Source organism: Pogoniulus pusillus, chromosome 9 (assembly GCF_015220805.1).
Source record: "Pogoniulus pusillus isolate bPogPus1 chromosome 9, bPogPus1.pri, whole genome shotgun sequence".
NCBI classification, from domain to species: domain Eukaryota; kingdom Metazoa; phylum Chordata; class Aves; order Piciformes; family Lybiidae; genus Pogoniulus; species Pogoniulus pusillus.
The window spans coordinates 21,206,699-21,232,814 of record NC_087272.1 but is presented as its reverse complement, the minus strand read 5'-3'; the positions used below and the strand labels follow the sequence as shown (position 1 = coordinate 21,232,814).

Sequence of the window (26,116 nt, the reverse complement as noted above, 5' to 3'; positions counted from 1 at the left end):
TCATTTCTGAACCCTGTTGCTGCTTGTCTTCAGTTTTCCCTGTCCAGGCTGGAAACCTGCTTTGACGTGCATCTCACGTACACCTCCTCCTGCAAAGAGATGCTGTCCTAACCCATACTTTTTAGGCAGTTTCAGCAAGTACTCTTTCATCTGATAAATTCTCCCTGGAGCAGAGGAACTTCAGTTATTACTGCCCTGGAAGCAATCAGAAGAGGCTATAAAGGGCCAAGCCTGACCATCTGCAGCTTACAAACAACTGGAAACATATACCTCCATATCTTAACCAACTAGCCTTGATGCTCAAATGCTGGTGACCCTTTATCCTCCCCTTTCGATGCCACAGAGAGGAGGATGATGTACGGGAGACTGGTGAAAGACAGCACTGGCAGACACCAGGTCCCTGCCTGTAGCTGCCCACTATATCTCAGTCCATTTTTAGCACTGCACAGTGTGCACAGGTAGCACCCACCATACTCAAGTGGTTTTGCTCAAGATAAGTGACAGCTTTACCCTCTTGTGAGAAAGCTCTTGAACACCTACAGTCAGTACTAGCTTCGCACCGGCTGGGACTTTCTCGGACTGGGCTTAAATCAAGGGCTGAGCGCTGTAGTCTCGTTGCTGGCATGGCCCTGCGCGGAAGCCCCGCGTGCCATGTCTCTGAAGCCCAGCACTTAGCTTTTCAAGGTTATCCAAAAAGGTTGGGTTTTCCGCGCTTTCCTGCAGCCCTTGCATCCGCACACACTGAGACGGGATGCGATTAACAGGCTCTGCGCCGGCTGGCACGGGCAGCACTCCCGCCACACCAGGGGCTCTGCAGGCGCATAGGGAACTAGCGGAGGTGGAGGAGTGATAACCGACGGCACTCCTGCCTCCTGCCCAGCGGCCTCGCAGCTGCCTGTTCCTTCAACACTCTGTCGCCGGCGCTGCGGCAGCTACGAAATCTCAACCCCAACCCTATCCTGATGGCACCAAGTGCTGCGGCCCCGCACGCCCACCGTGGGCTCCGGGGCCGCCCCCCGGCCCGGCCCCGAGCATGCTCAGTGTCGTCCTGACCTACTTTCCCCTTGCTGGAGCCGGCAGCAGCGGAACGGCGGGTATCGCTGCGGCACGGCACGGCACTGCGGCAGCGCCGCGCTCCGCCGGCCCCGGCATGGTGCTGCGCGGGGCGCGCTGAGGGGCACGGCGGCGGGCGCTGCCGGGGGGCGGCGGTGGCAGCTGCAGTGGCAGCAGCGGCAGCAGTGACGGCGGCGGCGTGCGAGCGGGAGCTGCCGGTAGGCAGGTGAGCGGGTGCGGCTGGGGATGCGGGCCGGCGTTCCCTCTACGGGCGGGCGACAGTCCCGGGCAGGCGCTACTCTCCACTGCGTCTCCCCGCCGCCCGCACCTGTCGCAGCTGCCGGGAACCTGCGCGCTAGCCGCTGTGGTGGCTGCTAATCTCCGCGGTTCTCGGCGCAGAGCCGCCGCGCTGAGCCCTTTAGCGAGTGGAGTAGCCTCGGGGAGAGCTAAAGGGCCGGAGCACGGGGACAGTGGCCGTGCCCGCGGTGGGGGGCTCGGCGAGCCTGGCAAGCCCGACACTGTGCTTCTCCCGCAGCGGCTGTGGCCCGGCAGTTCTCGGGGAGCTCGCCGAGGAGAGCGGTAAGCTACACGCGCAACGGAATGGAGTAACGCTGTGTGCCGCATCGAAGTTGAAGAGGTTAATTCCCGTCAGCGCCGAGGCTTGCAGGGAAATGAGCTGCTATAGGCAAAAGAGGTAACGAGCCCGAAGCTGTTACCGCAGACCTACACTTTCTGCGCTTCTGCCGCAGAAGAGATGCTCACTGCTGTCCCGCGCAGGGATGGAGAACGGAGGTGGCAATTCAGAGCTGAGAGCTCTCCAGTACATCTGGCTGCTCATGAGAGCTTAAGCTGTGCTGCTTTAAATTTGCAAGAAAGACTGTCTCCTGATATTTTGCTTTAATTACCCTTTTACTTCACAGGATAATCTCATGAGGTAAAACTCGATTTCGGAAGTGTCCTGGGGGAACAGCAGTGTAAAACTCTGAGAGCAGTCTTGCAATATCTATCAAATACTGTTTCTTAACGGGACAAATTGGAACAACATAGGGTGAGGGAACGTGAGAGAACAGAGCAGTACTGAGCAGGCACTTTTCCAGTTAATTTATATGGGGAGTTTTGCAAGAGACTACAATTCCTAACAGTCTTCTCTCAATGGTTAAATTGAAGCATCTCAAAATGGAGCTTCTCTGATAGCTCTGCTTCAGAAGTAGAAGCACCAACTGTACAATGCTAAATATTAAATGCAGTCTCCTCTGGCATGTATTTGCCTGAAAGACTGTGAAGTTATTTCAAGAGAAAAAACGAGTTAAAAGGAAAAGAGCAACATTTAAATTTTTTAGAGTCATTACATTGTGGAAGAGTCCCTCCTTGTCCCAGCAGGACAAAATACAGTTGATGTCTTCTCAATAGAAATGTTTGCAAGGCAGGAATCTTTGGTCTTTCCTAGCATATACAGTTAGCAACAGCTCCATTGTTATACTTGTGGTTAGTGTAGTAGGAATCCTTTCTTAGTAGAAAGCCTCATTTAGATTACAGTATAATAACTTCAGTAGCTGAGTGCAGCTTACACAGCTGATGTGCACATTGTACACTCCTTTTTCCTGAAGATTTTTATGTTTTCAGAGGCCTAAACAAACAGCAGAATATCCACCAATAAAAGGCTTTCTTCCTACTTCAGTGTAGTGATATGTGGTATTTGTCCAAGCCATGTTTCTCATCCTGAAAGCTTAGAGATAAAGTCAGCTGCTCTTAGAACCTTTAATAAATGTTGGGAGCATGCAAGTGCATTCTGAAGTGATCTGTCATGCACAACTTCAATTGCCTCCCTGCCCTGTGCCACTTACCTCCCTGCAATTAGACAGATCTTTGTCTCATTGCTACTCATCACTTTAACCAGGGGGGTAAACCACAAAACCAACTAACAAATATGCAAAGCTACCCCATATAGTTTGCAATACAGTGATATGGCTGATGAGGAATGCTTTAAATGGAACAGAACTAAACTCTGTTTCTGTCCTTTTCTAGAAAGTTTGGTTTCTGGGAACTGGCATTTCTTTCATGGGTTAAACTTTTCCGTGGTGTAAGGCACCACTGAGATCTGGATACAGATGGTAATTGGAAGAGTTGAGCTTGCCAGCAGCTAAAGTAACCTTTACAGAGCTTTGCTAGCAGGTCTTCTTTCTCTGTCAGAAAGTTGCACCTTTACTAGAACTTCCTGCAGACACGAAGATCCTGCTCTGAGTTACCCTGGGCCATTTTAATATGTCACTAGAGAACTGTGGTGGAAGACCAATCTCCTGGATATTTCCTGGAACTTTTTAATTTCTATGATTCTGATCTGCTATCTTTGTAAACCTCTCTTTGTATTCTTAATTTTGGTCTGTTAACTAAACCACACAGAGGCCTATCTTAGAAATGTAATTACCGAGACAATGGAGATGCTATTACTTTCCACCTTTTACTATGACTGGAATAAATTGTGGCAGCAATTTAGAGCATCATATCCTTTGTCTGATAGGAAGGCTGTGAAGGGAAAGCAAAGCTTGTACCTATTTGTGTCAGGATAGAGGAATTCAAACAGATTGAGGAATTTTATTTATCTGTCTAAGACATTTTGGTAGCGGAGTTTATTATTTCTGAAGAAAATGACCATGATTAGCACCTTTTAATCAGAAATAAGAAAATCCATACAGATGTGTGTAAAAAGTCTTATCTTGGAGGAGGTCCACTGAATGCAGAGGAATTATATTAAGAGTAACCTACCTATCCCAGACTTACATGGTTTTGCCACTCCAGATGTTTCATACTAAGAAAAGATTCCTGCTGATACTTTTAAGTCAGACAGGGTCAGGGGATGTATATGGAACTGCAGCTGTGTGGTGCAGTGTGCAGTCCCCAGTCATATGTGTGTGACTGTGTAGTGCACAACGCTATTGACAGTATGGGATGCTGAGAAAGTGACATTATTTTAATGTTACAGTTTTCCATCAGACATAGAAATAACTAGCACAATAGTCTGAAACTCTTGAGGGCTTCCAGCTAAATTATTGCACATACATGGCTTTAATAGAAATACTTGGAAATGAATGAGTTGATCACATTTGCATACAAGCAAAACTTAAGTTGCTGTGTGCTACAGGGCAAACTCCTTTGAATCCTGTCTTTTAATACTTGTGGAGGAAATAGGTGCAGGCACTTCTAACTTGCAATGATCCTTTACTATTGCAATCAGCCTTGAATGGTTAGATTTTCTTTCGGTTCCCTCCCCCATAAGTCCTGTCCTAATCACAGTATCCGCATGTAACCTGTTTGCCCTGTATCCTAGACACCAATAAACATGAAAGCCAGTCATTACAAATTATAGTAATCTTCTAGTTCTATAGGGATAAAGAAGAATTAGTAATTTTCAAATGTGTTTTCTGCTGTTTTGTTGGGTTTTTTTTTTTATATTCCAACTAAAATGGCAGCCTTTTGTTAAAATAGTGTAAAGAAAACTATCAGTGTGCTGCAAACCTTCAGTTACTCAAGGCACATACAAAATTTAAGGTTTAGGTAGTGGAAGTCTTTAGTGCTGCAAAGCTCTTCATGGTTTGGTTTAAACAAAACATAATTTTTAATGTTATGTCTTGTTTGAGCATCCTACATCTGGAATTTTTCTTCTTCATTTGGGAAAAATAAAACAATATGCTTAAAGGATGATTAGCTTTGGCAAACATCTCAAAAGAGTAAGGGGAGAGAAGTGAATCGGGTCACATTCTGCATTGCTCTGTTCTTAGTGGGGTCACGTAAGCCATGTCAAGAGCATATGACACTTGCTGACTTGAGTAATTTAAAATGTTTGCAGAGTAATGCTTATAGAGTGTTGATATAACTAGAAGATAAGACCTAAGTAAAGAAAATGAAAGGTATAATTTGGCAAAGTCAGGCAGTGTGCAAATGCATATGTAAGTGCAGAAGAGGTTCTCTGAATCTTCTTTGTTCCTCCTTTCTTAACAAAGGGGACTTCTAAGCATTGATCCATCTGCATTTACTGCTGCAGCAGCAAAGCAGCAGCTATTCTGAAAGCTCAACAAGGAGTTAAGCAAGTATTTCTTAAAAAGCTGTACAGATGTTTCTGTAATAATGGCTTGTATACAAAATTATATTGAGTGTGTATAATACTCTCTGAGAGTGAGTCCAGCTTCCAAATAAATACAAATGCAGAATGAATTTAGATAATCTACAGAATCATAATGCTTATTTGTAAGATTAAAAAGTCTGTAAAGACTAATGTAAGCTGAGCCTTAAAAAGTCTCCACTACTGATTGTGTTAAATCTGTTTTTTGATCTGGGTAGTCCACAGTTTATTAGGACATTTCGAACATGATACCTGTCTTGACTAAAAACAGAAAGATCTCTGGTATATATAAAACTTTGCTATTACTGCAGTGAAATATCTCCAAGACAGAACACCTACATTGCTCACATGAACTACTACTTTTTAAGTTAAGTGACAGTAGTTTTGCTATTTGAGTATACTTCACAAAAAGCTGGGTTGATACAGCAGAGATTCTGGGATTACAAGAGCTGTGATATCAAAAGGGAACTTTTCAGAGGTCTGGTATTCTTGAGATACTTTTAAATCATCTCTCCAATAACGACTACCTGCAGTCTTCATCTATTCATTTTTAGACTAATATATTAGGGTCTCCAAATGTTTGTTGCCATGAGGAGAATGCACATCAGACCATTAGAAGACATAGTTAAATAAATAGGTCCATTCAAATATTTAAAGTGAATAGAGTCTTAAAGTTGTTATTTGCTAATGGTGTAGTATAAAGAGAAATAAAACTGAAATTTACAGTGAAAATATTCTAAATAACTTACATAAAGACAATAGGAAAAACTCCTTCATTTTACCATTGCATGTTTTTAATAAAGTCTCTCCTTGCTCATCTACCCTCGAAAGTTAGTAGTCTGAAAAGGTTATCTTAGTCTGGCTTTGAGTCTAACTTTTTTCTGCATTTTATGTCAAGATTAGATTCACCACAACTGACAGTCTTGAGCATCAAGAAGCTAGATCTAATGGGAGATAACCCATGAACTTTATGGTCGGACTCTCTTCATGTTTGGGGGGAAAAAAAACCAACAGCATTCAGTATTGCAGACACCCTAAATAAGTGACATTTCATTACAGAAACACAGAATGTATTTGGTTGGAAGAGACCTCTGAGCTTATCCAGTCCAACCTTCAACCCAGCACTGCAAAGTTAATGCTAAAGCAAGTCCCTGAGTGCCAGATCCACGTGCCATTTAAACATCTCCATGGATGGTGACTCCACCACTGCACTGGGCAGATCATTCCAATGTTTGATACCTCATTCAGTGAAGAAGTACTTCCTAACATCCAGCCTAAACCTCCCCATGTGCAGCTTGTATCCATTTCCTCTAGTCCTGTCACTTGCCATCAGGGAGAAGAGGTTGTCCCACTCCTCTCTCCAACCATCTTTCAGATAGTTGTATGAGGTCTCCCTGTCCTTCTTTTCTCCAGACAGAACAACTCCAGCTCCCTCAGCTGCTCCTCATAGGCCATGTGCTGCAGGCCCTTCACAAGCCTCACTGCCCTTCTCTGGACACACTTCAGAACTTCTATGTCCTTATAGTGAGGGGCCCAGAACTGAACACAATATTCAAGGCATGGCCTCACCGGTGCTGAGTACAGGGGGATGATCACCTCTCTGTGTTTCTGGCCAGAGTGTTTCTAATACAAGCCAGGATGTCACTGGTCCACTTGGCCACCTGGGCACATTATTGACTCATATTGAGTCAATCATCAACCAACACCCCCACCCCAGTCCCCTTCCAAGCTGCAGGTCTCCAACCACGCGTCCCTGAGTCTGTAGCTTACCATGGGGTTGTTGTGACTCAAGTACAGGATCTGGCACTTGGCCTTGTTGAACCTCCTACAATTAACCTCGTCCTGTTGGTCTAACCTGTCCAGATCCCGTTATAAATCTTCCCTACCCTTTAAGCAGATTGACACAGCCACCCAGTCTGGTGTCATCTGCAGGTTGCACTCAATCCCCTCATCAAGATCATTAATAAAGGGAACAGGCCCCAGTACTGGACCCTGTGGAGCACCACTTGTGACCAGACACTGGCTGTATTTAACTCCATTCCCCACCACTCTCCAACCATTTTTTATCCAGTGCAGAATGCACATACCCAAGCCTTGCACCATGAGTTTCTGAAGGAGAATGCTGTAGAGCACAGTGTCAGAGAATTTATTGAAGTCCAGGTAGGCGATATCCTTGTCTACTAGGTGAGTCACTGTGTAGAAGGAGATCAGGTTAGTCAGGCAGCACCTGCCTCTCATAAATCCATGCTGAGTGGGCCTAATCACCTGCTTGCTTTGTGTGTGCCACATGATGATACGATGACCTACTCCTAGTTACTTAGGCTGGAAATAAGTCGTCTCTATATGGTAAAGAGGGCTTATCATTGTACTTATCTGTTCTTTAAGTACAGTGGAGAAGGCCAAACACATTTTTCTCAGACTGTAGTCATCACTGTCTGTCTTGTCATTCTGAAGTACTGCTACTCCAAAATGGAAAGTTTATGAAGAGAATCATGAAGGCAGTATCCCAGCATCTCATATAGAAATTTGTATTTGAGAATTAGGTTCTTTAGTTTGGGAGTGGCCTCTAGAGGCCTTCTCAAAACAGGGCTAGTGTGGACCAGTTTTCTCAGCCTATGTCTAGTCAAGTTTTGAACATCTGAATGGATGGAGATTCCACACCCTCTCTGGACAACTTGTTGCAGAGCTTGACTGACTTCGTGCTTAAGAATTCAGCATGTGCCTCTAAGAGGAACCTGAGTCTGTCCCATCTATAGAACACTGTCAAGTGCTGAAGACAGTGAGCAAGACACTCGAGTGGTTAGAGAGGAATCACATAGCCCTGGTGAGAAGCTTCTACAAGATAACCAGACAACTGAATGCAGCTGAAGAGACTGAAACATGCATATTGTTGGGAGCTGCTGCCCAGTTAGGAGGCCCTAGTCTAGATATGCAGAAGGAAGTTCACCCTCTTACAAACATCAGCAGCATGTCACCTATTAAACAAAGCCAGGGAAGCAGAAAACCATGATGTTATGAATGACTGAAATCCTCCCAAAGAAAATGAACAGAGCAGCTCTTTTGGAACCAACCCTTAACATTTTATTATTTATCAAATGACTGGAGCTCAGAGACATGGTTTAGCACCAAACTTGATAGAGCTAGATAGTGGTTGTAGTGGATGATCTTAAAGCTCTTTTCCAACCAAAATGATTCTGTGACCAGAAAAATAAGTTTAAAAGTTTCTTCTAGTTGTAAACGTGTGACATTTCTTTTTATCTGCCTGTCTAGACCCTAATAGCTTAACCTTTTCAGTAGGTGCTCTACTCTAAAGTCTGTAAACTGACAGCTCTTTCCTTCTGTGTTCCTCTAATTGCATTACTTTTCCAGCAGAACATCTGCCCACTCTGCAAAGGCATTGCCCATGGAAACTAGGAAAGCTAGTAAGTAGTTTTTAAATAAAAAAGAATTAGTTTTCATTTTCTTCTGTACTATCAATCTTGATATTTATTTATAGACAAATGAGGACTAGAATAAAAGTAATTTAATTTTCTTGATCATTTACAAGCCAAGCAAGATAGTATTGGAATGTTAAAGCCACAGGAACATAATTTATGCATTATACAATAAGCTGGTTTCTTGTGCTTCACTTCTGAATTGAATAACCTCACAGTTAATAGGATTACACATTATTCTAAGCACAAGAACAGGCCACTCTTACAGAAGTGAGTGAACCAGGAAAAGGTAGGCATTACTGCCCTCATTTTCTGTTCTTTTGTAATCTGTCCTTATGTTGTTCTGCACAAACGCAGTACTTGCAAATGTGGCCCTTCACCCATAATCATTTTTGTTGGTGGCACATAGTTAGAAATAATACCAGCACTTTGCCACTGTGCCTGTTCTGAAGTGAATTTCAGGAAATTCCTCTGCATAAAAATGCACAGAGACCGTGCTAGAACTGGCTAATGTGTCACTTAGAAGAAAAGCCTCATAGTATCCTTATGTGGCTCAAGTCTTGTGTGGTTTTCCTTGGAAATTTCTCTCAAGAACAGTAAATCTGTTACTTTCAGATTTTCAGATTATACTGTTTGGGTTGGAGAAATAAAAACAAAATTACTGAATTTAAAGACCACTGGCAATCATGTCTCAGTGGTACATGTTGCTACAGATACAATGCAGCAGGGTAAATTGTCTATATATATGTATGTTCTAGGTGCTGGAAAAGTGTGTGGGGATTCCTCTGATTCTGTTTTTTGAGGTAAGCTTGTTCCTGACTAAAACTGCGTGGAGAAGGTACCATAAAAATAGCTGTGAGTCTTCTTTCTTTTCATGCAGTACAGTTTAAAAAATATTTTTAATAAATAAAACTATGTATGTAGCCACTTAAATGTATTATAAACTTTTACTTTTTATGAAGCTTTTATAGATAGATCATGTACTTTGAAGATGGGAGAGAAAAAATGCCTACATTCTTCCCATGACCAGAAATTTACCTTTGCTTATAGGACCCTTTTGTAGCAAAAGTCCTCTTGGAGACAGTCTGTTCTTACAGAGCAATACTCTGTCTTGCAGATGTCCTCCTTCATTACTGTCCTGTGTTTCTTTCAGTCGTGAGGAGTTACTACAAGAGTTTACAATTTTAGCTGCCTTTATGAGATTTTTCGTGGGTCAGAACTAATTACTGCCTCTCATAGCTAAGCTCTAAAGTGACAGCATTGTACCCACGTCTCAAATAGTCCTGATTCTCTTCCTTCTTTGCTAGAAGTGGGCAGACATCACTAGTAGTCCTGTTTTAGTCTCCTTAACCTTCTCCTCGTTTAGTAGCATGTTTGAATCGTAACGCCTTACGCTGCTTATGTTTAAAAAAGCAGCTTCTCGTGTTCAGCAATGGATAAATTTTGTAAGAGATTAAATTAATGAGTTTGTGTTGTAGTCAGGCCTCAGAGATTGGAGGAGCTAAGGGCAGCTGGATTTATCTCTTAAGAGATTTGCCAGTTGTGCCTGTGACTGCAGGCCTGACACCAGATGCATGAACAGCCTGTCTGCTGTAGGTCCAGCTGCATTCAAAAGCAGCAGTCGAGTGCACTAATAGTTCTGTTTGTTTGTATGCAACATAGACAGATACTTGAACATTGCCAGTGAGAAATGCATCAAACTACAAACTAGCTCTGTAGCTCTAAAATATTAATTCAATCACAAACTTGGTCTCCTGGGGAAGCACATGGTGTAGCCAAGATCACAAATCTTACCAAAAGGTATCACTTTGAGGAGGGGACAGGGGGATATGGGAAGGGAAAAGGAGGACAAATCCATTGATCCAGTCCCTGCTGTTTGTCATCTAATTCTTGTTTCCCTCCAAATGAGAAAACAAAACTGGGGTAATATTTATACCTCATTATCTACTATTCTGTGTGTGACCATGGTCAAGCCATAGTTCCTTAAGGTCAAATTGTTGTTCTTTTACCAGTTGCACAAGCATTTCTTATATTTGGTGTCATTCCTCTGGTCAGCAGTCTCACAGGTGACGAACGGAAGACTGCAGCAGTGGGCCTCTGCCTTGCCCCTCCATTCTCCATGATACCAAGGCAACATAAACCACTGGGTCTCCACCTAGCCTCTATGCCTGCTCTGGTCAACATGTGTTTATCAGTAATATTGAGCTCTGTAATTTTCCACTATTTAGTGCTTCTAACACGGATGACTCCCAGATATGTTTTCCTGTGATGATATCCTCAGGCTGCTATTGTGCCTACAGCTAAGCAGTAGAGCAGTAGGATAGGGACTCTTAGAAAATCTCCCTTTACATGACACATTTCCTGATCTTTCAGTTCTCTCTCTTTTATGATCAGGTTACCCACCTGGTGAATGTGGGGAAGGCTGTGAATGTAGTCTACCTGGACTTCAGCAAAGCCTTTGACACCATCTGCCACAAAAAGTTCCTGACAAAGCTGGCAGCTCATGGCTTGGACAGACCACTCTGATAGGGGTCAAGAACTGGATGGAGGGCCAGGCCCAGAGTGAGGTGGTGAATGGTGCCAAATCCATTTGGCAGCCAGTCACTAGTGGTGTTCCCCAAGGATCAGTGCTGGGCCCAGTCCTGTTCAACATCTTTATTGATGATCTGGATGAGGGGATTGAATCCAGCATCAGTAAGTTTGCAGATGACACCAAGCTAGGAGCAGGTGTTGATCTTTTGGAAGGCAGGAGAGTCCTGCAGAGGGACCTAGACAGGCTGGATGGGTGGGCAGAGGACAGTGGGATGAGATTTAAGAAGGCCAAGTGCAGGGTTCTACACTTTGACCACAACAACCCTAAGCAGCATTGCAGGCTGGGGACAGAGTGGCTGGAGAGCAGCCATAAAGAAAGGGACCTGGGGGTACTGGTGGATAGTAGGCTGAAGATGAGCCAGCAGTGTGCCCAGGTGGCCAAGAGGGGCAATGGCATCCTGGCCTGTATCAGGAACAGTGTGGCCAGTAGGACAAGGGAGGTTATTCTTCCCCTGTAGTCAGCACTGGTCAGGCTACACCTTGAGTACTGTGTCCAGTTCTGGGCCCCTCAATTCAAGAGAGATATTGAGGTACTGGAAAGTGTGCAGAGAAGGGCAACAAGGCTGGTGAGGGGCTTGGAACACAGTGCTATGGGGAGAGGCTGAGGGAGCTGGGGTTGTTTAGAGTGGAGAAGCAGAGGCTCAGGGGTGATCTCATTGCTGTCTACAGCTACCTGAAGGGAGGCTGTAGCCAGGTGGGGGTTGGTCTCTTCTCCCAGGCAACCAGCAACAGAACAAGGAAAGACAGTCTCAAGTTGTGCCAGAAGAGGTATAAGCCGGATGTTAGGAGAAAATTCTTCACAGAGAGAGTGATTTGCCATTGGAATGGGCTGCCCAGGGAGGTGGTGGAGTCACTGTCCCTGGAGGTGTTCAAGAAAAGACTGGATGAGGCACTTAGTGCCATGGTTTAATTAATTAGAAGGGCGAAGTGATAGGTTGGACTTGATGATCCTAGAGGTCTTTTCCAACCTGGTTGATTCTGTGATTCTCTCTCTGCTTCTTCCTGCTTTCCTAACACAACTCTAGTGGGTTTGGTCCTGCTCAGTAGATTAGCAGAGGGTTCAGATCCCTGTGTAGCCACCCTTTAACTTTCTTGTGCTAAATGAGGCTGTGAAAACTTTCTTGGTTTCTTCCATGTTTCTGTCCCCACTAACAGTGCAGAGGAGACACACCAAAGAAAAAAATCCTTATCACTTCCTAGTTATGCTAGGAACATTTGCTAAACTTGCATCCTAAACCACTGTTCATCAGACATATCTCTCCCTGCCTCCTCCATGTTAAGATCGAGTCACATTTGTTAGTGCTGCACAAAGGTACAGTTTTTGCTTTCATATGCACCATGTTAAACTCAGGTAAACATACAGAGTGGTCATGGCCTTACGTTGTTACTGCCATCACACGCTGCCCTAGTATCCAACCATGACATCCCTCTACTGCAGGGACTCAGTGCGCCACCGACTGCCTTGAGCTTCCCAATACACTACAGGTTCATCCTTACAGGATTTCTATTCACCCCCTGGGATAGTACTGTTTCATTTCCTTCTGGAATGCAAATTGCTCTCCATGTTTATCTCAATCTGCTTTTGTGGAGGAGGAGATTCTTTTATGGATCACCCAAATGAAACCAAGGACTGAAAACTGCTTGGAAAAAGCACTTGAATCCTATTTCACTTGCAGGGATAAAACTTAGAACAGAAAAGGAGGAAAAAGGCAAGGGATAGCAAAAGCAGAGATAGTTACCACTGAAGGTCAAGTGATGTCTCACCGATCCTGAAGGCTTGGATCAGTGGGGGAGCTCCATACTTCCCTGTTACCTTTGAGGTTTTACACCTTTTCCAATCTCATATGTGGTTACAGTTTCTTATTTAGTTGCCTTGGTTATAGCACATTCAACTGGACCCACAGTTAGTTACATGTGTCAGTCCTTGTCCCACAGTAAGCTGCAGGTGTCAGCTCCTGTCCTGCGGTAAGGTGCACGTGTCAGCCTTGGTCTCATGGGCAGCTGTGCACTCTTTTGGCTCTAAACTGCTGCTTCAGTCATCTATGATGGTCCTCTCCATGAAAAAACAACATAAACCTGCCACAGCAAGCCTCAGCTTGCATTACAACACTCTTGAATGCAGAACCCGTGGCCTTGCCTGGTTATCAGCTGTTGCTATAAGCAACTATTTTCCTAGGGCATCTTGGGACAAACAACAATAAGGCAAACATGAAATAAACAAACTTAATTCCTTGCAACATTAAACACCTTTTTTGATTGCTGCTGATTTGTCTGACATCAAAAAATATGTTGGGCATCAAACACAATGATAGCAAGCCACAGCTAGTAATTAGTAACAGAAAGCTTAATCAACTGATGTTGTTCTTTGCCCTTCCCATTGTCCTAATCCAGCCAGTCTTTGTTCCTGCACTTGCCAGTGAGCATGATGTGGCTTTTGGCTTTTCGGTATGGTGCAATGCAGGTCCATAACACTGTACAGAAACATGGCTGTCTCCAAGGTTAATGGAGTAGCAGCAATGAGATGGAAATAGTTACTGAAGTGAATAGGCAGCATTGAAGGATTTTTTCAAAGTGTAGAGAACCTCAAAAGTGGAGGCTCTATATACTCTGCATAATTGGAAATGGATTTCTGAGGTAATTGCTTATGTTACTTTATATGACATGAAAGGCATGGTAATTTAAAGTTAAAAATTATTCTGAGTCTTCAAGACAACTATTTCTACATTCAATAATTAGAAAAACAGAGGAAAATTGCGAGAAGGCTTGGAGTGCTGACAAATCATCCACACCATTTATGCAGCTTATCTTAAAAAAAAAAATTAGTTTGTAATTTATATTATTTGTCCTGCATAAAGGAGGAAACGATTTTGCTCTGTTAATAACAACTGTTTCTATTTGTATGAAATCAAGTTCATTGCTTTACAGAGAACAAAGGATGAAGAAGAAACTCTGTCAAATGTTACCAGTGAAAGACAGTGATGTTGTTTTCTTTCCTTTATGAAAAATGGAGAGGGAGCTGTTTCTTTTTATTTTAGTGTTTCCCTTCTATATGGAACTTAACTAACCTTACCAGCAGTAACATTCTGTGCTAAAGTTACCACACTATCAACCAGATCTTTAATAAAATGTAAACCATTTGCAAGTGAAATGTTCACTTGGGGAAAGTTCATTAACTATATCAGATTCAAGGTAGACTCCTCTAAATAGGAATTTTCACTAAGTTTCTCTTATTTACTCCAGAAACATAAGTAAAGCCAATGTAGCTGGATGCTCTGTTTCGATTTTTAACATCATTTGTGGCTCTTCCACTCTGCATTTTTCAAAGGTGCTCATTTTGAGGCCAACATTGTGCCCTCAGTCAGGACCAAATGCCAGTTGTGTTTGCTGGGAGCATAATAAGGCCCATAGAGAGCACACTTGTAAACCCCAATCCTCTGTCTGCAAACTGAAATCACTGTTTATGAAAGGACTCTTTGTAGATGACAAGTTGAGGGAAAATATTGTAGTGAGAGTGTGGAAAAAGTATACAGGCAAAATGCATTATCTCAGATGAGGAACAGAAAAGTCCCAAATTAATTTGTGTCTCAGAGAAACCTTACCCATATTTATGTTACTAGCAAGTATTTTTCTTTCTATATCTGCTCTGAATATGGCACTAAAATGACTTTATCAAGCATAAATTTCCTCTTTTAAGAATATTCTGCCATATTTTATCTTGGGAAACTTTAAAAAATGCAGTAGTTTAAGCAAAGTGAATAATCTGGGAAGCTTTGCTGTATGCACTCTTGTATTTGGATAAAATTTTGTATATTAAGGATTTCAGCATCAGCTCCAAAAACCTTTCCAGGAGCAGAATCTTTCTTATACCATGTCCCATAACTTATGTAAGACCATGCTCATCACAGAATCACAGAATATTAGGGGCTGGAAGGGACCTTGTCCAACCCCTCTCTGCCAGAGCAGGATCACCTGTACCAGATCACACCACAGGAATGCATCCAGGTGGATTTTGAATTTCTCCAAAGAAGGAGACTCCACAACCCCCTGGGCAGCCTGTTCCAGTGTTCTGTTACCCTCACAGTGAATTTTTTTTCCCTCATGCTTACATGGAACTTCCTACACCTCAGCTTCCACCCACTGCCACTTGTCCTGTCACTGGGCATCACCAAGAAGAGCCTGGCTCCATCCCGTTGGCACTCACCCTTTGCACATTTATAAACATTAATGAGGTCACCTACCAGTCTCCTCCAAACTAAAGAGACCCAGCTCCTTCAATCTGCCCTTGTAAGGAAGATGCTCCACTCAATCATTTTTGTGGCTCTATGCTGGATACTTTCAAGCAGTTCTGAGGGGCCCAGAACTGGACACAGTATTCCAGATGCAGCCTCACCAGGGCAGACTAGAGGGGGAAGAGAAACTCTCTTGACCTGCTAACCACACATTCTAATACACTCCCAAATAGCATTGGCCCTCCTGGTCACAAGAGGACATTGCTGGCTTATGGTCAGCCTTCCATCCACTAGGACCTCCAGGCCCTTTTCCCTTTCACTGCACTCCAGCAGGTCAGTCCCTAGCCCATATTGATACCTGGGGTTGTTCTTTCCCAGGTGCAAGACTCTACACTTGCCCTTGTGGAAATTCATTAAATTTCTCCCTGTCCAACTCTCCAGCCTGTCTGAGTCTCATTGAACGGCAGCACAACCCTCCAGTGTGTCAGCCACTCCACCCAGTTTTGTGTCATCAGCAAACTTGCTGACAGTGCACTCTGTGCCCTTGTCCAGGTCACTGATGAATATATTGAATAGTACTGGTCCCAGACCCCGAGGGACTCCACTAGATACAGGCCTCCAACTAGACACTGTCCCATTGACCACAACTCCCTGACTTCTTTGCTTTAATCAGTTCCCATTTCAGCTCACTACCCAATCATCCAGACCACACTTCTTCAGTTCAGCTGTGTGGATGACAGAGTTGGGGCACCAAACTGTAGTGACAGCTTTAACATGCTGTACCTTTGTTTATCCTGTTGTTATGGCAAATAAAAAAAAAACAAACAACCAAACAAAAAAACAAACAACAACAACAAAAACAACAACAACAACAAAAAAAAAAACCCAGCCCAGAAAAGTCTGTAGAACTTTTGGCACAAAACAGTAACTGCTGCTGTAGTTAAATTGCTGCTAAGTGTCTAGGTGATAAAAGCCTTCTCCCACGCCTGCCACTCTGAAGAACACTATTGTCAGGAAACTGTATGTGTCTCTTTCCAGTAAGGAGAAGGTCTGTGATAGCATTAGCATTTAGACAAGACACTGAGCTGGCGATTACGAAATACATTAATGGAAGTGTCACTATTTTAAAAGAGCACATCTAATATATTGTTCATACACGCTGTCTCATTGTATGTATTTGTTTCTTTTATAGGATATTTAAAACATCAAATTGCACAGCTCAAAGTAGAACTCTTCTGTGACCTTCTCACTCCAAGGGCGTGCATTCAACGGAACCGATCCAAGTTTCCAGCCAGGAAGATGAACATACTGAACAGCCACCACTTTCTGTACTTTCTGCCTACAACACGCCTTGTCATCTTACTAGCAGCTTTGACAACTGCAGAGGATGTGACTAACAGCACTTTCAACCGCACTGGCACGAGCGTGGGATCTGTGCCGGTGGTAATCTCCCGCATCGACCATATTATCGTCAAGGAGGGGAGTAGTGCCTTGATCGACTGCAATGTCCATGGTAGTCCTAGTCCACATTACAGATGGTACAATTCCAACGGCCGCCTGCTCCAAGAGGAAGAAAATAAAGGTAAGACCTTAGTAGTCTCACTGATGAACCCTGTTCAGAGACACTTCTGATTTCAGCAGGTTGACTAACAACCTGAATTTAATAGCCTGACTGCTATTTTCTTTTGTGAAAATAAACTAAAGCCCAGCAGCAGCCATAAATCTGTTGTGTGCACCTTGGAAGAAACCTATAATATCTTTTTTATGTGCTTTTTATAGCAACATATAGCAAGAAGCTGAAGTGCTTAACAGAAGGTGTAGACTGGAAGACTTCGTGTTTGATCTTATTTCCCATTCTGTCCTCTTTTGTGCTTCGCTACACCGAAAAAAAGATGAAAAATCTATTTTCCATATCAAGGGAGGGTTTGCTAGACATAGGAGAATAGTTTGTTGGCATGAATTCAACGCAGCTAACTCTCTGATAGGCCTGCTGTCTTTATGCATAGTGCCATGAGAGTGAGAGAAACAAGAGATGTCCTGAATGACCAACAGAAAAACCTGTATAGGGCAACAGTCACAAGGACCAGCCAAGCTTGTGCCCTCCTGGCTTTAGTTAAGACTTTTCAGCTGCATTTGCCAGAGACCTTAATTACATATGAGCTTGTTTTCCTTACATAGAAGGTTTGGATGATAATCCTAGTTATTCTTCTAGAGAACATTTCGGGGGGGGTGGGGGGGACAGAGAGGATAGAAAGTGTTATGTGCATGTAATCCTGCCATACTGACTGCTTTGTTCACAGCATGGTGAAATAAACACTTTAGTTATTCATAGTAAATGCAAGATAGCTTGCCTAGCTCATAGCTGACATGAGGGAGAACTCTGCTATGGTAGGAGTAATAATTGACCCAGCTGGATGTACAGCAGCATAGTGCATCTGTAAAAGCTTACTGCATAACTGGTTATATTTAGATTACATTATTTTATCATTTTCTGAGTAAAGCTAGAGAAAGGAACTACCTGAGCTGGTAAAACCATTTTCAGATACAATTTGTGCTATCATGGCAACATACTGCAACCAGTGCACTAGAATGTTTCACTAAGGCTGACTAACAGAAATTTTCCCCTTCAGTTAGGCATCTAACATTAGGTCTTTTTATAGTCACAGAGTCACAGAAGGCATCAGGTTGGAAGAGACCCTCAAAGGTCATCTCATCAAACCCCCTGCAGTAAGCAGGAACATCTTTAATTAGATTGGATTGCTCAGGGCATGGAGTCTCCATCACCTCTCTGGACAACCTGTTCCAGTATTTCACTACCCCCTTTGTAAAGAACTTCCTCCTAACGTCCAACCTAAATCTGCTTTTCTGTAGCATAAAACTGTTGGTCCTCATCCTATCACTATGTGTCCTTGTAAACAGTTCCTCCCCAGCTTTCTTGAAGGCTTTCTTTTAGTCAGCTAAGGTAGCTATTAGCAGAAATGTTTAGGTAGGTGAGCAAAAAAATTGACAAAATGAGTAAAAATTGCAGATGTGGTTCTAAAGCAACATCACTTCAACTTAGACTTCAAACAGTGCACTTCCTCCTCTATGAAACTGGCTGCCTTCCTGTGAGAAATGTTTCCTAGCACCAGACCATTTTTACTATGTATATAGATATGTTGAATATGGTACTGAATTGTTAGCAAAACCCAGCAATGATACCTTTTCTAATCATTGTTCTGTCATTAGGCTTATGCTGCCTGCCAGGATCCACTGGCACAGACCCAGTCACTGAGTCACAGTTCAATGCCATTATGTCATTTATAGCAGCTGGAGCCAGGATATATCAGCAAGGCATCTTGTCATTTTACAATTAATAAAGACCTACTTTGCCAATGCTGTAATTCAGATAAATACTGAGCAGCCAATACTCCATATTTTTTCTTATTTTAGAGGTGGAAAATGAAGCGTCATCTGTTACTAATGCTGGCATTTCATCTGGAGTAGAGTTTTTCTCTGAATTTGCCTAACTTTAGCTGATTTGGGCAATTTATTTTGTGTGAAGGTCCACTCTCAACTGAGCTTTTTATGTATTTTGTGTTTTAATTTCAGGCAAAATAATTTAGCATTTTTCAAGAGTTAAGATGGGGCAAAAAATAGAGTTTCAGCTAAAGGTTAAAATTCTAAGTAATGGGATAATAAGATGTAATAAAGAACTGTCCATACAGGAATTTAGGCAGGAATCTCGAGGGAACACTTTCTACATAGGCTTCTACTAGAAATAATGTGAAAAGCCTGATTTGTGTAAGCCCTTAACTTCTCTGAATTACAGGTGATTTTTGACAAATGAATTTCAGAATTGTCCACAGATTCTTTCATGAAAGAAATAAAGTGGGAAATATAGTAATCTTTTTAACAGTAGAAGAACTTCCATGAAAAGAATAAAATAAATGTAGAATCAAGACTGTAATTCTTGCACTGTGATTTACATGCATTGCACAGGAGTCTTGTGCTGGTTTAGCCCTCTAATCAATGACTGTGTGTCTTTGCTCATCTGCCTGAATAGACTTAATTTGCAGCTGGTTAGGTTAGATTTAAAAGAAAACAACTTTCTGATAATAGAGACAGGTAAACAAGTGAAATTCCTTCTTCTGTATGATAACTCCCTGTATAAAGTGTTCAAAAGGCACTGAGGCACTCCAGTGGTTTCTGGCTGCAATCTCCACCACGTGAAGCATGAGCTTACATTAAGGAAAGAATTGATGCCAGGCTTTCCTATTGGAGTTGAGTCATGGTTTTTATACCAAAGTTGCAACCTATTAAGTCACATCACATGGAATAAAGCAAAAAATATATGTCCTTAAGTCTTGGTAGTATATTTGAATAAAAAATATCTGATTTGTTACCAATATATAATGGCAAACACAGTAACTAACTGAATCTTGAATCACTTTGCCAGTGATAGAAGTGCTGATTTTTAACATATTGTTTCAAGCTCTGTTTAATAGCTAAATTGTTCTGCTGTGCCTATCCATCAAAGGATATGAAATTAAGTGTGCATGTACAGTTACATACTGTGAGCAAAGACACCAGTTATACTACACTGATGGAAATTATTTTTAAATGTAAAAAATGTTCCATCATGGTGCACAGAAGTTCATAATACCAAAGATGTTTTCTTAATTGGTCACGATTCTTCTCTAAGCCATCCATCTTACTCCTCTGATCCTTTTTCCCTTTTTTAAAAATCATACTTGAAAATTAGACTCTGGACACTTCAGAAGACAAGCAATATACTATGTGACGTCTGAAATTTTAGGACTGTAGAAGTTTACATTAAGAGAATTATATACAGTACAGTAGGAAAACACAAAAATAACCTAACTCTAAGAAAACAAGGAGGGCTTAGCAGGTTTTTCTGCCTCAAAATCCCATTGTTACTGCTCCTTGAGGAAGTGTGGCATGTGCTTAGGAGGCTCTCTGGGGTAAGCATTTGTGACCTAACTGACCATACGATTGTAATAGATGTCATGCATATTAACTTTTTTTAAATGAGACTCTTTTAGGGCATAATCTGATTATTCACAGCTGATGTCAGGGCTTTGACAGTAAACCAGCCTGACTCTCAGAGACAGACAGGCCTTTGTGATGCTATATTCTTTCTCTTGTGAATATTTCCTTCTTCCAAAATCTGAAGCCAGTTTGACAAAGCTCATGTTTAAGAATATGCTGTTCATGTGGACAAAACACTTCTAACTACATTACTTTGTCTCCTCTCCAGCAGGAAAATGGTGGTTTCTTGACAATGGGCTACTAAACATTACCAGGGTGTCTTTTGAAGACAGAGGCAAATACACGTGTGTCGCATCTAATATGTACGGCAGTGCTAACAACACTGTGACGCTGAGGGTTGTCTTCACCTCTGGAGATATGGGAATCTATTACATGATTGTCTGCCTTGTAGCTTTTACCATTGTTATGATCCTGAACATTACTCGGCTGTGTATGATGAGCAGTCATCTGAAGAAAACTGAGAAAGCAATCAATGAATTCTTCAGAACGGAAGGGGCAGAGAAACTCCAGAAGGCCTTTGAGATTGCAAAACGTATCCCAATTATCACTTCAGCCAAAACACTCGAGCTTGCCAAAGTAACCCAGTTCAAGACAATGGAATTTGCTCGCTATATTGAGGAGCTTGCTCGGAGCGTACCTTTGCCACCTCTCATCATGAACTGCAGGACTATAATGGAAGAAATTATGGAAGTTGTTGGTCTGGAGGAGCAAGGACAGAATTTTGTGCGGCAAACAGCAGAAGGCCAGGAAACCACTGAAACAGATGAGCTGTACATGATCCCAAACGCTTTGAAGCGCAGTGACTCTCCCACAGCTGACTCTGATGTATCGTCACTGCATGAGCCACCTCAACAGATTGCAATAAAAGTGTCAGTTCACCCATTGTCCAAAAATGATTGCATGGACGGTCAGTCACAAGAAAGCATGCAGCTGGACACCAAGGAAGAAGACACTCCTCAAACACCAGCACTTCCTGCAGAGCCCCCTCCTGAGCCTTCTGCTGAATTGAGTTCTGATGACACAGCATTGGCAAATGACAAAAATACCTGTGTTATATATGAAAGCCATGTATGATAGTTACTCCTGAATCTATGCATAGCAGGAAAATCAGGTGGAGCTCTTTTAAAAATACATATTGTACTTGCCGCTAAGCCTTACCTGGAGACTATCATAACAAAAGCATGTATGTGGGTTTTTTGGCACTTTCTTCTCAGTTTGACTTTATTTTACCATGATGTATGGCAGAGTAATTGCTATTACATTAATATTAATTGCTCTTTTTATTAGGAGTATTTCCAAGAAACATTTACCTCAGCATTTTCTAGGTTGGAGTCACCTGCAGTGGCTTCCTGGAAGTTATTGGGAGTCTTTGTTATAGGACACTTGAACTTACTAAACATAAAACAGGTTGTAATTTTCATCCTTCACTCTTATTATTTCCATCTATTGCATTTTTTCAAATATCTTGTGAATTTGAAATATTGCCCAAGAGGCAGCACTTTAGTAGCCAACTAAAATCTTAATAGATCCCATTTACAAAGCCTGTTTGCTCAGCTGCATTGTGATTTAGAGGGCTATTAAAGAAAGTTAAAATGTTTCCATTTCATTTGAGATCACAATGCTTAGGCACATGGGAAATAGTTTTCCCTTTCCACGGAATGATGATGCCAACAGTTGTTTCTTTCACACTGAGAAACAACTTTGAGGTGTATTTTACAATTGGGAAAGCCTATAAACATCTTACAGAAAGCTGCAGTCCAACAGCACTGCAGGGTTTTTTCTGCATTTGACCATTTTTTACTTTTCCAGAAGTTTATATGGCAAACAGATGCAAATATGCAAGATGTCTCATTTTGTAATAATTTGGTAGGAGTAAGTATGCACTACCTGATCAGAAGACATGCAGGTTCCTTAAACCAGTAACCAGCTCATGACAAGGCTGAAATGGCAGAAGACCCTTTTTGTCAAAGTTCTCAATTTTGTGCAGATTCATACCCTAAAGAGCAAACCTAAATTCATCAATAAGTCTGAGAGTCTTTTATCCAAACAAGCAAAGAAAATATTATAATCAAATGTCTTGTGGAATGACAATGATGATCACACCAACTATGTACCGTGTTATAATTACTTTGGTATTTGAAGAACTTTCTCCCTTTGTAGGATGTTCACTGCTCAAGTACATGTGACTCTACCCCAGCACAGCTTTAATGATCACAGCAACTGTGGCATTAAAAAGGATCAAAATTTATGCCAGGAAACCCCAGGAGTGGGAGGGAAGCGATAATTTATGTTGCAGACAAAATAAAAAGGACCTTCTCCAGGGTCAGTTTGGAAAGAAAGCATGCACAAGGAGGAGCTTGTGTAAGATTGATAGCCTATTACTTAATTACCTGGCACACGTTTAATTTAGAACTAATAAACAAACTATTACTTTATAGTTTAAGAAGGACTGTAGTGTAAATATACTCAAATCTGGAATCAAGTATATTAGAGAAAAGGAAGTCACTTAGGTCTCTTGGGAGGTGATGCATGGATGGCTTTCTGGACATTTTATTGTAGTCACTTCTGATGCATTCCTGTGCGGACTACCCTAGGTGATCCTGCTTTTGGCAGGGAGTTGGACTCAATGATTTCTCAAGGTCGCTTCCAAGTTCTAACATTCTGTGATTCTACATAAGGTGTCCACTGGAGGCAAACAAGCTGTATTAACTGCACATCTAACTGAGACCAAAGTCAACATTGCAGCTATCTAAAAGAACCCTTGACACTGAACTGAGGCTTTGTGTCAACTTGCTCATGTTAAAGTGCAGAGCTTCACGAGCAGTGTGATACAGTAATGCTCAGTGAGTTTCAGAAGCAATGCAGGGAAGGCTGCATATTTACCTCTCTATGGTTATCTTTTAAAATATGCATTTTTAATAATGGACTTCTGATTTTGCAACCAGCTTGTGAATATGACAACATTTAGTTGCCTGAGGTTTATTTGTGCTCACTGCAGTGGCAGGCATCTATACGAAATGCATTTGCACATGCCCAAATGGAGGGCAAAGTCCTTTTAAGAATGTGGCTGGAAATAGTTCCAGCAAAGCAATATAAATCTAGAAAACAGGGTAGGCTAAGGGAATACTATAAAGAACCTCATTTCTGACCAGTGTGATGGAAAATTCTACTGATGCAAACTGCTCATTTCCTGTCTGAGTCCCAAGTACATTTCTTCTTAATGTTCACATCAGTTTTTCAAGTTACTTAATTTGATTCCAATATGAAAAAGGATGAGGGTAGAAGCAGGAACTTGCACTAAATTCTTTTAACTCACCTTAACCACCTGAAAAGAGGCATCTTGATTTGTTTGCCTGCCCAGCATTTGCAAACAATGCTCTTGCATTCTGAAGCTACCTGCCTGATGCCCAACTAAGATTGCACAGAGGAGCAAGGATGTTTTCCTTGAAAGCATAAAAACTAGTTTTAAATTACACTTTAAAATATTCCAAACTTATTTATTAAACTACAATATTTTAATTGCTTTTTAATTATGAATTTTTATGGTAGAGACCAGACCCCTTCATGTATTCATATAGGGATTGTTACCAGGCAGTTCTGATCCTGTCTGCTACCCCAAGCTGCCCTCCAGCCTGTCTATTATTCATTTATTGAGAAACAATTGAAAGCAAACAATCCCCATGGTTTTCTTCAGTACTTCTGTGTCAACCTGCTAGAAGATTGAGATTATGTTGTTTTCCAAAGGCTGCCCACAAAGGGGATGTATTGAAGTGCACGCGAATGTACATTGCAACCTGCCTATGAGCAACAGCTGTTTGGATCAGATGCATGTGTAGTTGTAGTGTTGAATACCAGCTACTGTAAGCTCAAAAAGAATTTGCATATGTTGGAGCTGGACTCAGAGCTTAGGGATCACAGGTAGGACTGCTCCAGCCAGTCTGCTATAGATTCTTTGGACATTTAGCTTTGTGGTATTAGAATAAAAGCAGAACAGCACTGTGTCTGAAGAAAATACAGATTGTAATGGTTCTGGTATCTTCTTCTGTTTTCATATATGCTGCTCAGTATCTTTATGCATCTATTGTATAACATCTGTAAGCCTAAAACATTTTACAAGTATTGAGGTACATCTGTTGTGGGAGATAGATGGGAAGCAAGAGCCAAACCCATCTGTCCTGTTCCAGAATTTCTGGCTATGCTACTATAAAGTAAACAATTCTGTCTTGCAGTATTTCTTAGGAAGTGACTCTTTTATTTTAACAAATATAAAACTAAGAGTGGCTCTAAGAAAACATTAACGTTTCCATTGTTACGTATTTTCATGCACCTTAAGCACTTCAGGGATGTAAGGCTGATCTGTCCCCATCATTTGACTATGCACACCTATTGTTACATTGTTGCAAACGCTAACAGTTCTTGAACCACCCAGAGTCTGGAAAATCCAGTCCAACTGAATTTGCATTCCAAAGGCATAAGGAACACCAAGCCAGGCTTAGAAAGGAAAAGAGATTTGCAAGATCTATTTACACCATATTCAAATATTTTTGCCAAAACTTCATGAAATGTGACTAAATTTCTGCAGCACAAGAAATCAGTGTTGGATTTGAATTTTACACTTGCTATTCTTCTTTACACTAAATTCAGGCCATATTAATCTGCACACTTGAACTTAGCACTTGCTATCTACTTAACGTTTTGAGCACTGTTTGTTCACTGCTGATCCTTTTTTTCATTCTCTGATTTGAGTTTGCCTGTGATGAAATCTACACTTCATTTTTTCAGATTGTCATTTAAAAAATTTAAAGGAACCCACAGACAATTTATGGGTATTAGGCAAGGCACAGTGGTTTGCTCCTGTGCTTAAAAAAGTTCCTGTGTAATTGGAAGAGTTGCAGAATGGCACATGTGGGCAGATGTTCATATTTTTAAACCAGTGCCTGTTTTATCCTACTGTACAGAACTATGTCAGGTCTTTGATCTGCAGTTACAAAAGTACTGTAACACATAACCAGGGCTTTCTGACATTCAGATTGACTCAGATTGATTCAGATCGACTAATTCTGGAAAGTGTTAACAACGTTGAGTTTTTAAAGTTCTCATGGATATCTTGGCAGCATGCTATTTTAAGAGTTGGCTTTTGAAGTATGTCATGCACTTAGTGGGACAACTGAAAGCTTCTTAGATGCAAAGAAAATGCTTGCACTGAAGTATCTTAAGTTACAGTTTGTTTATTATTAAATACTTTTTGATTTTACAAGAAACTGTAAGACAAATATGAATGTGTTCTTTTGAGAAGCAGTTACTGTATTTTGATTTGAATAACTTACTATTTTATAGTTCACAGCCGTAAACCACAAAGAGACCAGTTCATGCTGAAGTGGCAAAATGAAATGTGATCCAGCTTGTAAATTGATCATTGTTTCAATAAAGAACTTGCACAGAATATGCTGAGTTTGTACACACTCAACATGATTATAGTTTCCTCAAAAGAGTATGCTTCCAGCTTAAGTGGAAGGGAACTACATCTTTCATGGTGCATCTGCTGATATTCCAGAAACTCAGATCAGGAGAAACAGTTATTTAGCTACAAAGGAAGTTTTAATAAACCTCTGACAGGAAGCTGCTGTCATTTTTCAGAA

General features: G+C 41.7%; 1 protein-coding gene across 7 annotated transcripts; it reads left to right on the top strand.

Annotated features, from left to right (window-relative positions):
- Window positions 1–1,196: 1,196 nt before the first annotated feature.
- MFAP3L (microfibril associated protein 3 like) lies at window positions 1,197–26,116 on the top strand. 7 transcript variants are annotated; one of them, XM_064148844.1, is made up of 6 exons: window positions 1,197–1,279; window positions 1,589–1,632; window positions 8,543–8,592; window positions 9,363–9,407; window positions 16,618–17,007; window positions 20,686–26,116. In XM_064148844.1, exons 5-6 carry the CDS (start codon window positions 16,725–16,727, stop codon window positions 21,549–21,551), a joined length of 1,149 nt encoding a protein of 382 aa, XP_064004914.1. In that variant the 5' UTR covers window positions 1,197–1,279; window positions 1,589–1,632; window positions 8,543–8,592; window positions 9,363–9,407; window positions 16,618–16,724; the 3' UTR covers window positions 21,552–26,116. The 7 variants fall into 7 exon arrangements, with proteins under 7 accessions (XP_064004914.1, XP_064004912.1, XP_064004917.1 ...); XM_064148842.1 differs by having other exon boundaries at window positions 1,589–1,747; XM_064148847.1 differs by having other exon boundaries at window positions 1,589–1,747; window positions 8,540–8,592; window positions 20,689–26,116.

Excerpts from the sequence above, each read along its gene's own strand:
- MFAP3L (XM_064148844.1), top strand. The coding sequence starts at position 16,725 with ATGAACATACTGAACAGCCACCACTTTCTGTACTTTCTGCCTACAACA. Across the intron at positions 17,008-20,685 it reads CCAAGAGGAAGAAAATAAAG|CAGGAAAATGGTGGTTTCTT; the intron begins GTAAGACCTTAG and ends TCTCCTCTCCAG.